This window comes from Bactrocera latifrons, unplaced genomic scaffold (assembly GCF_001853355.1).
Source record: "Bactrocera latifrons isolate USDA-ARS-PBARC rearing strain unplaced genomic scaffold, ASM185335v1 scaffold_23, whole genome shotgun sequence".
Lineage (NCBI taxonomy): Eukaryota > Metazoa > Arthropoda > Insecta > Diptera > Tephritidae > Bactrocera > Bactrocera latifrons.
In genome coordinates this window covers 1,601,002-1,615,566 of record NW_017535852.1, presented here as the reverse complement: position 1 = coordinate 1,615,566, position 14,565 = coordinate 1,601,002, and the positions used below count along the sequence as shown (strand labels likewise).

Genomic DNA, 14,565 nt, shown 5'->3' with positions numbered 1-14,565 from the left:
TCAGCCCGAGAACAAACACGTACGGCTTGCCTGCGCAATTTGGAGGAAACATGGTCATGCTATGCATGGGCGGGATGTCTTCTCTTCTTGTAGCGCAGAGGATGGGGCTTTCCAGCTTGAGAGCGATTATGCAGATCCTCTGAGAAGCATCACCCTTGACAGCTGGGAGATGCCATGAATGCCTTGCCCCACGACAAGCAAGGGATAAGGGAGATTTGAGAAGTGAAGCAGAAGATACATTATAAAAATGTTGGGATTTTTTCAAAAGGAGCATTTTTATAAATTATATTAAATTCGATAGTCTTTAAAACAAAATTTTTTGAGAAGGCAAGGAGTCATTAACAAAATCTATTTTATTAAATAAATAATTATTAGCTAATGGCATGGTAAAACAATGAACAACAAAAATTTTTCTTTATTTTTGTTATTAATATTCATATTTTGGTTTTTTTTTTAATGGCAAACAATGAATCGCTAATTAAAATCGAAAGAATACCCGTTTTATCGCTTGATTTATTAGTGGCTTATTTAAGCGTTTGAATAAATTTGGCATTTTTTGCGTGAAGGTTGAAGTGTTTGTTGCGCAAAAAATGGCGGCCTATAGCGAGGAATGTGACCCTGAAATTGACTGCTGCCCGATATCGGCTCTTACATGCACGGGTATACACATATAAACTTAGTATATTTGCCCATATGTTTGTGCTTATACATATGCATGAGGTATGAGTGTATATACATATGTATAGAGACAAGTATGTATGTATGTATATGGATTTGGTGCTTTGTTCACTTTGATTGCTGTCATGCACGACAACTATGCATGCCTATCACAATTGCCGAATTCCAGCTGTCATAGATGCCACCAAATGCTCCCGGTACTAGGCTACCAAATATACATCCTTCTGTATATGAGTATATTCTATTCGAATTTGACATTTGACTTACTAAAATGTGCGCAATTATAGTTTAGTAGTGATGTATTTATGTATGTGCTATGCAGTTGTGGGAGTTAATATGTTTTTTGTGTTGTTTTTGTTTTGCTAAATTCTTTTTTTGTTAGCCTGGTATCCTTCAATCGTTTATTCGCCGCATTTATCGTTGTGGACCTATAATTAGTGAAGCATTTTCGAGTTCGCAGCTGGAGTTTGAGGGCGCCGAAAGTGTGTCATGAGTTGACGAAGTAAGATTTCATAATTCTTATTCAAGTGCAAATGCGATGTGATGTCACCAAAAAATTCGCAGACACGTGTGGAAAGTCCTTGTAACACTTACAACACGATTTATCATAAAACGAATTTTTACATTGACGATTGAATTATGCATATTAAAAATAGTTACAGGGCAAGAACACCATGGGAATATAAGCATATGTGTATATAACAAACCTTCTGTACACCACTAGAAGAATATAAATCAATTCTTTTAATTGATATTAAAATAAAGAGGCTGCCTAAAAACTAATGGAAGTAGTATCTCGACTCGCCTCTACGGTCTCTATGTATTTATTAAAATTAAATTTCTTACCGGTTGCCAGTGATGCTGCTTGGTAAAATCATCTTAAGACTTCTTTCTTTATCATCCCACCGTTGCGAGATCAAGGCTAAATCACCTCGTATCACACTGCTTTAGACGTCCAGGTGAACTAGCGGGAGAATAAAACGTCTAAGAAGATTTGTTAAGAGTTGGACATGGTTTCTGATGATCCAAAGAACTTTATATATATTTATGAGTCAAGCATTTGAAAATCTCCTCTGCAGTCTAAATCTTATATTAATTGTCAAGCTGATCCCAGCAAGTCACAACTACATGTGTGTGTAGATGACCAAATGTTCCACGACATCTTTAGATGCAGCTTTATTAAAGTTAACTGTGAGCTTAAAGGGTTATTTACAGTTAGAAGGCCACAAAAAGCGAATTTTCCAAGTTTTTTTTTTAAATATTTATATGGAAAGCTACAGCTGATCTTCAGGAGGTCCTCTCAAAGATGACGTTTTGGGTTGGCCACTATATCTCTGAATTGGATCCTCTGATTAAAAAACCGAACAGGTTTCGTAAAAATAATGTTAAATCCAGTAATTAATCGAAGGAATAAGCAAAATAATTTTTTTTTTTGACAAAAGGGCGGTTTTTTTGACCAAAAGTTCGGCTTAAATTGTTAATAAAAAAATATTTGTCGATGAGAGAAAATCTTCATTTATTTACTAAGTAATATATTTAAGAAGCATGTGTTAAACTTTGAGCTTAATCGGTTTAGCGGTTTAGCCGTTTTCAAGTAATGTTGGTCACCGACTTTAAAACACCATTTTGAGAAAAATGCATTCAAAGTTTGGCCTTGTACTTCCAAGTATTCTGAAATACCTTTTCAGATTTGAGTGTAATTTCGAAAATATTCCCCATATGAAATATTCTGCACGTATTCTTAAATATGTGTACATTAGGAAAATAAAATAAAAAAAACGGATTTTTTGAAAATTCGAACTGTTTACAACCTCTTAAATCGGATAATTGCCGAAGAATTTAGTTTTAGACTTAATTTTTTCCAAAGCTTTATGCGTTATTTTTATCGACAAAATAATCATTTTCTTAAATTATCAAAAATTCAGAAGTACAAATCAATAACAACTATGCTAGCATATTTGGTTTTACCTTAGATAGCACAAAATTTCTATGCATTCATAAACATATAAAATCCATAGCTTCTCAAACTGTCCCCTTTAAACGCAAATTTGCCCGCATACACTAAAGTTACTCATACGCTATGGTGACACAATGCGATCTCAAGTTGCCACACTCGATAGCAAATCAGTTACAACAAAGACTGTTGCCAATTTACTTTATAAACTACATATTTCAATATACTACAGCCACAGAGGATAGCAGAGCTTCATATAAATTGCTAACCTTATAAAATTAAAAAAGAAAAAACAATGCTGAAAGGATTTTCGTTGCCGTTAGAAGAGAATGAAAAGTTGTTGTGCTACCATTACACACAAATACACAAAGCAAAGCCGTGAGGATGTATGAGAGAGGGAGAGAGGGTAGCTATTTGAGTGATAATGCTCAAAGGGCTCATTGACTCCAAGTGCCACATAAACAAAGCGACGCAAGCATAGAGAAATAACAAGATTTACATATTTTCACACATACATACATGCTTTGTTGCTCTTGTGAAATGAAAAGAAAAGTTCGCCATTCATATCTACCGCACAATGCAATCAATGAATAGTGCGCGTGGCGAATATGAAGGGTGAAATGCAGGCATAGAGGGGGTAAACGTGATTGGTAAGAGTATTATTGTGTGCGTGTATTTGTGTATGTAGGTAAGTACTGTGTTTGTGTTTGCGCGGGCGTAATAAAAACTTAGCATGACTTATAGCTAGCATGTTGGAGTAACAGAGTTACAACAGCAACAATATTAGTAAGAACAATAACAAAAATAAGAACAACAAAAAAATAACAAAAATGAAAATTACAACACTAATTTAAAAAAYAACAACAACAATACCAAATAACAACAACAACTACAAAACCAACAATACTGAGAAAAATTACAAAAAAAATATTTACCAACAACATAACAATGTAAAAACAACAAAATTTATCAAAACAACAACAACAACAAGCTCGCGTTAGAGCACACCGACAACTAACTTGGTATTGAAGGTGTCTCTGGCGGAAATGGAACAAGAAAAGAAAAATAAAACTCCAGTCTACAATAAAAACAATAATAAACAAAACGAAAAGTGTGCAAAAACCGTTGCCTGCAACACGAAAACAGCCAATGAACCGTTGCGCCGCAGCCTGCGAGGGAGTGCAAGTGTTTTGGCTTCTCCGCGCTTTGAGCGCTTTGCCGCTCTGCTCCCGCCTTCGCCCCGGTAGTTACGCCACGCAAATACCTACACTAAAGCTATTAACAATATCGTTGGCAACGTGTATAAATATGTGCCACTAAATGTGGCACATGGGATTTTTCGAGTACTCTTCGCTCCAACTTATGCCCCAATCGCTGTGCTGTGGATGCGCTCTTGAAACAGTCAATGCGCGACCACCGACTCTACCGAACCAGCTGCCATAATAGCCGGGATATCGGTATCAGCGAAATAATTGGCATTTGTATTGACTGCTTATTGCCAAACTTATTTCGGCTTAAACGAAAAAAATTTACAAAAAAAAATTATAATAAAAAAAAAAACGAAAATCTAAACAATGCAAACAAGCACTTGAGCAATCACCGCGGCTGATCAATAAATAGCAATTTGTATGGCATTGTATTTGCATTAATTATCGGTGAAAATAATAAAAATCGTGCTACAAAGCGTGTTGGGTGTGCTTTTTTTACCGTTGCTATAGCGGGTGTGCCGTGTGTGTGCGTGTAATGCAGTCAGTCTTGTTGTGAATATCATGAACTAAGCTAATAGTAACAACAAAAGACACGTCAAATACTTAAATTTGATTGAATCAAGCATAAGCGCCTAAAAGCAGGCAATTACGGTGGAAATTAAAAAGAGCACGCGCCACGCCAGTCAGTTTGTCGAGAGTTAGTGTGCGCTTTTAAGACTCGCTTTAATGGCTTTGTCGCTTAGTACGCGTCAAGCGGTTTCGCAAATGCCTTCCACCGCATGGGCAAGGCGGACACAGCAGCAGCARCAACGTTTGCCGAGTCAACCGCGCGCGTCCATGCATTTGCGTCTGCAAAAGCAGCATTCATTCAGCGAAGCCAATCGCACGCAGCCAATGGGCGCCGGCGGTGGTGGTCATTTGTTTGCTGCGCGTAGAGCTGGCAGTGGTTACCTGACACGTGGTCTCTCTGTGGATCGTTCGCTGGAGAGTATACGTCAGAAGTCAGTTGCGGCGCATGAAGCGCCAAGCAAACGCATTAATACGCGAAAATCCGCTAAAAGTGGTGGAGTGGGATTGAAAGGCTTCAAAAGTACGCATGCAGGTTCAACGTCGTCGCTTTTAAAATCGTTGGATCAAGAGTTGAAAGAAGTTAACGGTCAGTTAGGTTACCGTTACGGTCGCAATAGCGCATGTGTTCCGACAAATAGTCAAGATCAAACTGAGTAAGTACCTCTTAAGAATTCTTTATAATTTTTTACCTGGTTAAACAGGTAAATAGTAATAATAAAAGCTTAAATTCGTGTGTCAGAAGTTTTAGTTAGTCGCATCTTATAATCCAAAGAAATATGTAGGTGTTTCTATAGGGGAAAACTTTCATTTTCCTGTTTCCCGGGATTCGACAAATGAGCAGCTTCTTGAGAAGAAGAGTGTGTTTGCAAAAATTTCAGATTGATAACTCAAAAACTGAGGAACTAAACCGCGTATATACAGACGGGCGGACAGATCCTTTTACTCATTCCATCATGCTGATTACTTTTACGTTGTAGGGTCCGCGATATTTCCTTCTGGGTGCTACAAACTAAGGGGGAAACTTGATATACAGTGTTCAGTTTAAAAATGTTTCTAAAACTAAAAAAAAAAAGTACTTTCTCTGCTCGTATACTACTTGGAAATGTATGTAGATGAGGAGAAGTTAGAAGAGCGGAGGCGCTTTTTCATGAACGGGTCGAAACTAGAAAGGAAGTTTGGAGGGTGAGGGGAAATTCTGTAAGAAGCTCTGAATCATCTTAGCTTTAGGCTTCCGGGCTACTGCATTGCTATTCAGGAAAGGGTGAAGTGCATACTACTTGGATCCCCTCTGTCGTCTCAAAATGCTTGCTTTTCAACGGCCTTTTCAAGCAAAGAAACAAAAAAAGTTCGGGGGGACATATTTGCGTTGTGGGGCGGCTACGGAAGCGTTAGGTTGGGTAGGCTTGCTTGATCATAATTTTAATTCTTAATTTTGACTGTTGAAATTTTTGTTTCTGTAAAGCTCTGTTGCTATGACTCGGCTATTTCCGCTCGTTGCGCCCCTCGCGTCGGTTGGGCGGGAGGAGGGTAATCGTTGGGTATTATTATTATTATATCAAACGTCTCAGACGCTGATTTATCGAGTTTCACACAGAATTTAATCGCGTACCTCTGCCCTAACGAACGCTAAATTTACGGCTTGCACCACTCACAGAAACACGTCGTGTGAAAATGTTTGTCCCGACTATACAGTTGCTCGGAGACAACTGACCAGCCGCTCGTTCGTTAGCTAGGAGCGCCCTCTACCGAATCCAGTTGGTTCGCGCACGCTCCGAAGTACAGTCGCGACGGAAGAAAATCAGTCCTATTACTTTTTGGAAAAACCTTGTAAGTATTGGTAATGGAAAAATTATATCGGATTTGGTCCTGCATAGCTTGAACTTAGCCAGATAAGAATTTTTATACCCTGAACAGAGTAAATTAAGTTCGCCATAAACTTTGCCATACCTTGAAGGAGACTCTATAAAATTAGAGGATTTAGCCATATCCGTCTTCATGTATACATATATACGAACTAGTCCCTCAGTATTTGATATATCGATCTGAAATTTTGCACATGCCTTTTCCTCTTCAATGAGCTTCTCATTTATCGGACCACAATAGCATATAGCTGAACGATAGGAATCAACTTCTTGTATGGAAAGCTTTTTCATTTTAGTAGATGCTTATCTTCATCATCGATATTGGTATGGGCTATTCTCCAAGGCAACGGTGCAATCTCCGATGAAATTGTTTAGATCGAGTCACTGTAGCATAAAGATAAGATTCAAGTGCTTAAAGGTATCATTTGTATTTGAGAAAGGTATTATAGCTTCGGAACAACCGTATAACTATTTTATTATTATTATTTTTTTTTTAATTTCGCTATTCATCGTCCTTTCACGCATTTATGCAATTTAATCTACTTTGAATCAAATTATATCCAACTTTTGTTATTCAATTTATGGGTAAATGGGTCAAAAGACAGCAAAACTTATTATATTTTCGCAAATAATGTGTGTATGTGTACACGATACATGAAAAGTACCGTTGTGTATGCCGTAATAGTTTTGAGCTCAATTTCATTTAATAGTTAGTAACGGTAAATATCTAGTGTCTGAAATCACGATATCGTTCATTGAACCATATTTTTACTTGTATAGTTTCTAGTGAGCACTCTACAATTATTGCTTTATTTTTAGAACTCAGCACGGACACACACATTGTCTACGTAAAAGTGAATGTAAATAAGTTTTACATACTGACATTACAACAATAACAGTAGATGAGTGTATTTGCGTGTGTGTTTAAAATATTATTTTCATCAGCACTTACAAATAACATAACCTCAAAGGAAAAAATGCAATAAATACGATAAATTGAAATGTTGCATGTGGATATTTGAATGTAGTTACTTATATAATATATACATATACTATGTATGTATAAATACGTTTTATATGTACAAAACTGACATGATAGTCGTAAATATAATTTCCTTTTTGCCGTTACCGGTTGCATAAATCAATCAATTGTGATGGCTTCAACAACATAACAATTATATGATATTTTAATATTCTTCAGCACACAAGCAGCATTCTTCATAAGCTTATTATACATACTTATGAATGTAATTGATGTCATAGCGTTGAGGCGTTGCCCAATCGTCATGCAACAAATATTATGGATATTTATAAAAACCTATTAAAAATCTTTGTAATGTTGTTTGAACTCTTAATATATCCACTTCTTAATATAGTACTTTCACTTCAAAATGTTGACAGTTAACTTACATGACATGAGCATGTTTGTGCATTTAAATATCCGTTACTTCATATGCATTACTTTCGCATTTATAGGGAGGAAAGTCGCAGCAGCGAATCAAATACGCTGCTGCCTCCATCCGAGCATCAGGGTAAAGCTGCAAATTGCTCGCCAACACTCAAGCGGCATAACAGTAAAGTGAATTTGAATATTGTGCTTTCACATGCCATTAATTACAAATCGTCAAACGGCAACGAGTCCAATACCAGTGATATCGAAAGCGCTTCTGAAATCACGGAGCACAAAGTAAGCTGGAAATAAAATTATAATTAAAATAAACCATTAGTAAAGCCTACATATTTACAAATACACATGTATGTATATACTTAATTATTTACGCATTAGCGAAAAACAACAACAACACGAACGCTGCGCAGCGATTTGCCTGCTCGCACTCTTGCGCCTGCCGGTAACGCCACAAACACAGCAACAACTGTCACTGCCAATGATACTGTCCAACAGCGGCGTGCACAATATCGTTCTAGTCGCAATGTCGCAATAAACACAAGCGTTAACTTAGCAGCCAGTGCGCCCACAGCGTATAACGCCACTGTAGTTATTAATCAGCAGGAGGACGTAGTCGCCGCACCCTTGACCTCCAATACAAGTGGTGGCGCGTTCAACGCTGCACCATCGCTAATCGTACAACGTCGTCCGCCTTTGGTGCGTGCTATGTCCGCGCCGGTGCGTTCGCATTCGCTCAATGAGAATAGCAAAGGTGTGTTTGCGTTTCAGAAACGTAAATTGCGTCGTCGTAAGCCAATCACGCGCAACGCCAGTGTTTGCGATAAAAGTGATGATGATGTACTCTTCGATTTGAATGGCGCTAATGGCAAAAAACAGTCAATACCGCGTACACGTTCCACATTGGCGGTCGATGTGATTACACTGGTTTCGCTCGTCAGCTCTGAGGGTAGTGATTCGGAAAAGGAAGATAGCCCACCGGAAACCGGGCAGCGCAATGCAGAACGTTCGCGTAGCACTGGTGCACCTACATTGCGTAAGACGGGTAAATCAGGTAAGAGCATCAGGCTTGGGCGCAATTTAATCGATATAAATTGCATTCATTTGTTATCGAATCAATCAATTATGTGTAAATTATTGATATTGTAAATAAAATATACATTATATTTTTAGTTTTTAATCCAAGATGTTGGGATAAAAAAAGGATTTGCAAGTTGTTGTTGAAATTAAACATTACAATTATTATAAAAAGGAATTGAAAATTTAATTAATTATTTTTGAAAAATGGGTTTTTTGAAAATCAAATTTTTAATCATCATGGATTTTGAATAAAAAATTCGATACCCTGCTTACAGTTATGTTTATTAATTTTCTTGACGACTGACATTTTGTAATATAAATTTTGGAAGAAAATATTCTTTAGATGATTAATTTTAATTATATTATATTACATTTATTAAGTTTAATTACAATTCGATTATTTATAATTTTAAGCAGATCACATATCAAATTATTAGTACGTTTGAAATATCAAATTGTTTAATAAAACTCCAGTAGTCTTAGAAATCAAGCTTAAAATTATTAGATTTTTTAATAAAACTCTAGTAAACTTATAAATAAAATAAAAAGTTTTAATAAAATTCTCGTAAATTTATACATATAAAAAATTTAAATATTCTCCCAATATTTCGATTATTGCTTAATATCATCCCTAAAAAAAGTATATTTACTTATTGCCAGTTTCCTTCCAAGAGAACTATCCACCAAACTTTCAACTAGCTACAAAGGAATATTCACATATGATACGTCGTGGCTCGATTGCACCATTAGCTGCACGCTTACGCTCCAACCGACCACCAACAGCACCGCCAGTATCAATTTTCATGAATGAAGTAAACGGCAATAATGCAATGGCAACAAATGTCACAACAAACTTGGAAAGCAACGATAGTGGGGACTCAAATGCTAACAATGTCGCGGATGGCACGCAAAACACCGCGAAAGGCGCAGCGGAGCTTGCAAGTAAGGACAAACAAAACGAGGAATATATCTACCCGGAATACGTGCGCACGTTGAAGGAGCGCGAGTGTTGGAAATTATATCGTAAAATGTCTGTTAAAGGTGTTAGTGTCACTTATGAGACGGTGTTGCGTGGCATGCTGACACCGACTGAATTCCGACAAATACAAAAACAAAGGGAAATTGAAGAAGCAAAATCACGGGCTTTAGAGGAGGAGAAGGATACAGCACTCGAACAGCAGACACCCACTTCAGCAGTAGATCGTTTAACGCAGAAATTGTTGAAAAAGTAGTTGAAATTTTAGAAAAAAGATTATATATCTGAATATTACAATTAAAAAGTAGTTTATATTGTAATCATATAGAGTACATATGTATATGTAGTGAAATGTTGCAAAGTGTAGGATAAAGCTTTGTTATATTGAGCATTTTTTTAATAAAATTAACACGAGTGCGCTTACTTAGAACACTTAATTCTGGATATTTTTCAAACAAGTAATTGGTAAGTAGTTAGCCAACCAACAGGCGGTATTCAAAATTAATATGAGTATAGATAACTAATAAAAAATTATTCTTTATTAATTTATTTTAATTAAAAGTTTTCTGATTTTTATTTTATTTATGTAATTATACTAATTTCAAAACACACTTACAACTTTTTATTTATAATATATATTGTTTATTAAATTTGATTTTTATTTAAATTTGAACGCAACCCATTTAATTAACGCCATTTCGATAGAATATACCGTTTCCGGCTTCTCCATTGGTGCTAATGCAACCATGAATATTATCGATAACTGATTAACTTTACAATCAGCTGATTGTTGTTATTTATTGCAAAGAGTAAACTTCAGATTAGTATAGATCATTAATCCGGTTTATCACTAAATTTGTGAATAAAAACAAGCAATGAGACATAAAATTGTTAAAATTAATTCAATTAGATATTAATACGAAATCAGTTAATTGTGTGCAGCATTTAAACACTGCGTAAGTATAGATGTCTGAAACTAAAAATAATAGGCGACATCTGCAACTAATTATATACAATCAACAGCCCTTTAACACTTAAAAATGTGGATAATCAACGCGATTGTGGTGCATTTATTATTACTTGGCTCCATATTTGTTATATATTTTCGTTCACCAATCATAGCTGGTTTGCAGCCCCAAAAGCCAATACATTTGGAGGCGCCTGCAAAACGACTAGTTCTCATTGTGACTGATGGTTTGCGTGCAGAATCGTTTTTTCGTAATGGTTGTGAAGACATACCAAATTTAAGTAAATTAATATTAAAAACAAATGGTTTGGTTGGCATTTCACATACGCGTGTACCAACTGAATCAAGACCCGGTCATATAGCGCTCATCGCTGGTCTATATGAAGATCCATCGGCTGTAACACGCGGTTGGAAACGCAATCCTGTCGATTTTGACACCGTATTCAATCGTAGTCGGCATACATACGCTTGGGGCGCTGCAGATGTGCTGCATATATTTTCACGTATGGGTGGCATAGAGAGTGAGCAAAGGCTACTTATTGACGCATATGACCACGAACTGGATTTCTCCGGTCGTGATAAAACCTATGAATTAGATGACTGGGTATTTGAACGTGTGCGCCAACTACTCTCACGCAAGCGTGTGGAGCTGCGTGAGCAGAAACAAATTATTTTCTTTTTACATTTGTTGGGCTTGGATACGGCTGGGCATGTGTATAAGCCTGGAACGCAAAATTTCTTAGAAAATTTACATCGCACTGAACGTGGTATAACGGAGTTATATGAGGAGTTCGAAAGCGTATTTCCAGATAACCGCACTGCTTATGTGTTGACTTCCGATCATGGCATGACAAATGCAGGTGCGTTGAGTTTTTATCTAGTTTAAATCTAATAATAAAAACTCTCTTTTAAATTTTTTAAAGGATCGCATGGCTCCAGTGACGCATTTGAGACTGAAACACCGTTCTTCCTTTGGGGCGCCGGTGTTACTAACGATATTAGCTGTGAAAATAAATATAAAATTGGCGCCGACATCACGCGCCCCCGCTGTAACATGCAACAAGCGCAAATAGCACCATTTATGTCAGCTTTAATTGGCATTGCGCCACCAATGAATAACGTGGGTATACTGCCGTTAAAATATTTAAATGCTACGCCCGAATATAAAGCGCACGCGGCGCACAGCAATGCTCTTCAACTTTTAGCACAATTTCAAACGCTTTTGACAACACATCAGCGCGGACTCTTCTCAAGTTATCTATTAAGTTATAATGAACTCAATGAAGCAGTTATTGCACAATATTTAGTGCATACGAAAAAGTATATGCGAAATGGTCAATATGAAGATGCTATTAACGGTAGTTATAACATAATGCAGCTTGTTTTAAAAGGCATCGAGTATTATCAGGGTTATTATCGACGTCCATTGCAGCTTAGTACCACAGCTACCTTTATATGTTGGATAATCTATTGTCTACAACTGCTACTAGGACAACGACAAGCGGTGAAGCATTTTCAAGGTCGCTTAACGGTAACATTTAAGCAAAAGTTTGGTCTACTTGTCGTCTGCGTGTTGCTCCTATTGCAGCGTGTGCCATTGGTGATAGCATTTTACCTGCTGCTACCGTTACTAGTGTGGCTGTTGTTAGTGCAGAAGCAAGGCATCTCTTTACTGCCACTTATACGTGCCATGCCGCTAATACAATTGTTGGCGTTAGTTTTGTGCGCAGAACTGTTTGTCTATAGTTTCTTTGATCGCAAACTTATTTCCCTAAGTTTTCTTATTTATTCAGTATTTATTAATTTACGCGCTTTTCCAGCTAAAAATTGCAAATTTTACATATGGCTTGTGTTAAGCTTAGTTTTGTCTACATTTCCGCTGCTGCCGCCAACTCTTGGCTATAGAAACACATGGCTGCTGCTGCTCGGCATGTGCGTCACGTTGCTGCGCCCATTTGCCGTTAAGTCACACATGCATTGGCATATAAAAGTGCCAGCGTTGATATGCTTAATCAACGCTTTGCTTGTCAGTTACTGGCATGCACAACAAAGCGGTGTACCATTCTTATCGCACGCACTCTCCTGGTGTTTTCTGCTGTATATTTTTGCTTTAATTACTTTTCATCGAACGTCCGTTTTGAAGCAACGCATTGAGCTTTTATTTTTCCTATTAACCTCCCTATACACTTTATTATGCACATCCTATGAATCGCTTTTCATTGTAATGCTCTCTTCAGAGTTAATGCTCACACTGGCCGTGCAGCCCATGCAACTGCCTTTATCACGCAGGCTAAGTGACTTCCAACCGCAAAGTTGGAAAGGACAGCCGACGGCCGTCAACTCACCACAGCAATTGCAAGCGGTGCTCAAGTTGTCCTTCACCATATTACTCTACACACTGTTCTCCTTTTTCGGTACTGGCAACATTGCATCGGTCAGCTCCTTCGATCCGAATATTGTGCGTTGCTTTTTGAGCACTTTCGCGCCATTCATTATTATGGCATTAGTCATATTGAAATTAGTCATTCCTGTTGTGTTGAATATAACAATTATTTATGGCATGTCGTCATTTGCACGCGCCAATGAGCAGGCCATCTTCATTTGTCTGCTGCTAATCTGTGATGTGATGGGCTTGAATTTTTTATTCTTGGTTAGAAATGAAGGCTCATGGCTGGAAATTGGCACATCGATTTCGCACTTTGTCATTATGGAGGTGACCACACTAGTGCTGGTGATTTTCACATACTTTGCCAAATTGTTGTTGCGTTTAAATGAAAAGGTGCAAAATGTGGAGTAGCCGAAAATTTAAGTAGTATTATTTATGAAGAAAATATGTACATAATTATTGTTTTTTATGTTATTACATATTAATTATTATCATTGTATACTATTATCATAATTAAATTTTTTAATTTTTAAATATAAAATTTTAATAAATCCAAAGTGTGAATACACTTTGATAAAATCAAAAGTTTGAAAATCAATAATAATCAAAAATTAGAAAGTTAAAAATTTCAAAATGGAGTAACTGATGAAGCGGTAGATAGCCATGATTCGATCTTAGGAATTTGAACCAAACAAAAAATAAGTTATTAATCTAGAATAATGTTGCAAGGCCGGGTTCAACAGAAAGGTTGGCAATTTTTTTCACGAGATGGCGACTACTCGGAAAAGCAAACAATTTTTTCACCATATTTGGGGAGTACATAGTATGTATATTTCAGACATAAACAAAAAAATTGCCGGTAAATCGTTCCAGTAGCACCTGAGAAATGTGGTTGTTGTTGTAATGGTTATATTGTTCCCGTTAGGATGGTAATGATTAGATAAGTTGGTTACTGTCATGTTGAGACTGTGATTTGACTAGTTGAGGAAGGACCTCTTAAAGCTAGCTAGAAGGCGGTTCTGCTGCAAGCAACTGGCTGCAGGGATGATTTCTGCGAAAGCAATGCAATGAGTGCAGTTAATTACGCCCCATAACTGCGAGCATATGGGCCTCACTATGCAGGTGTGCAATGGGAGACATCAAGAGGCATCCTGTAGTAGTTCGGAGTGCAGTGTTCTGATAAGTTTGTCTGACCTCGTCTGCGTTTCACTACATCCAGGCGATCATATTGGTGCGGCGTAATTAAAGACTGGCCGGTCGATTACCTTGTATGTTTCCAATAATGTTTCTTTGCCACACGTGCTGCCGGCTAGCGACCTGAGAAATCGTGGGTATCGTTTCGAAAAAATTAATTTCGAGAAAAACAGGTTTAAATTTTCGCGTAAGGTATTTAAAATATTTTTAAATTAAAAAAATGCAAATTTTTTCTTTCCATTCTCATTTATAAATGAAATGCTTATGCAATCTTTTTATATATGT

The 14,565-nt window shown here is 37.0% G+C and overlaps 2 protein-coding genes across 2 annotated transcripts; both read left to right on the top strand.

The window, feature by feature from the left end:
- The first annotated feature begins 7,734 nt into the window (after positions 1-7,734).
- LOC108968777 lies at positions 7,735-9,989 on the top strand. Its single transcript, XM_018933018.1, has 3 exons — positions 7,735-7,959; positions 8,059-8,731; positions 9,418-9,989. Exons 2-3 carry the CDS (start codon positions 8,386-8,388, stop codon positions 9,987-9,989), a joined length of 918 nt encoding a protein of 305 aa, XP_018788563.1. The 5' UTR covers positions 7,735-7,959; positions 8,059-8,385.
- Positions 9,990-10,548: 559 nt separating this feature from the next.
- Positions 10,549-13,515, top strand: LOC108968763 (GPI ethanolamine phosphate transferase 1). The gene is made up of 3 exons (XM_018933002.1): positions 10,549-10,689; positions 10,757-11,560; positions 11,624-13,515. Exons 2-3 carry the CDS (start codon positions 10,774-10,776, stop codon positions 13,495-13,497), a joined length of 2,661 nt encoding a protein of 886 aa, XP_018788547.1. The 5' UTR covers positions 10,549-10,689; positions 10,757-10,773; the 3' UTR covers positions 13,498-13,515.
- Positions 13,516-14,565: the final 1,050 nt, after the last annotated feature.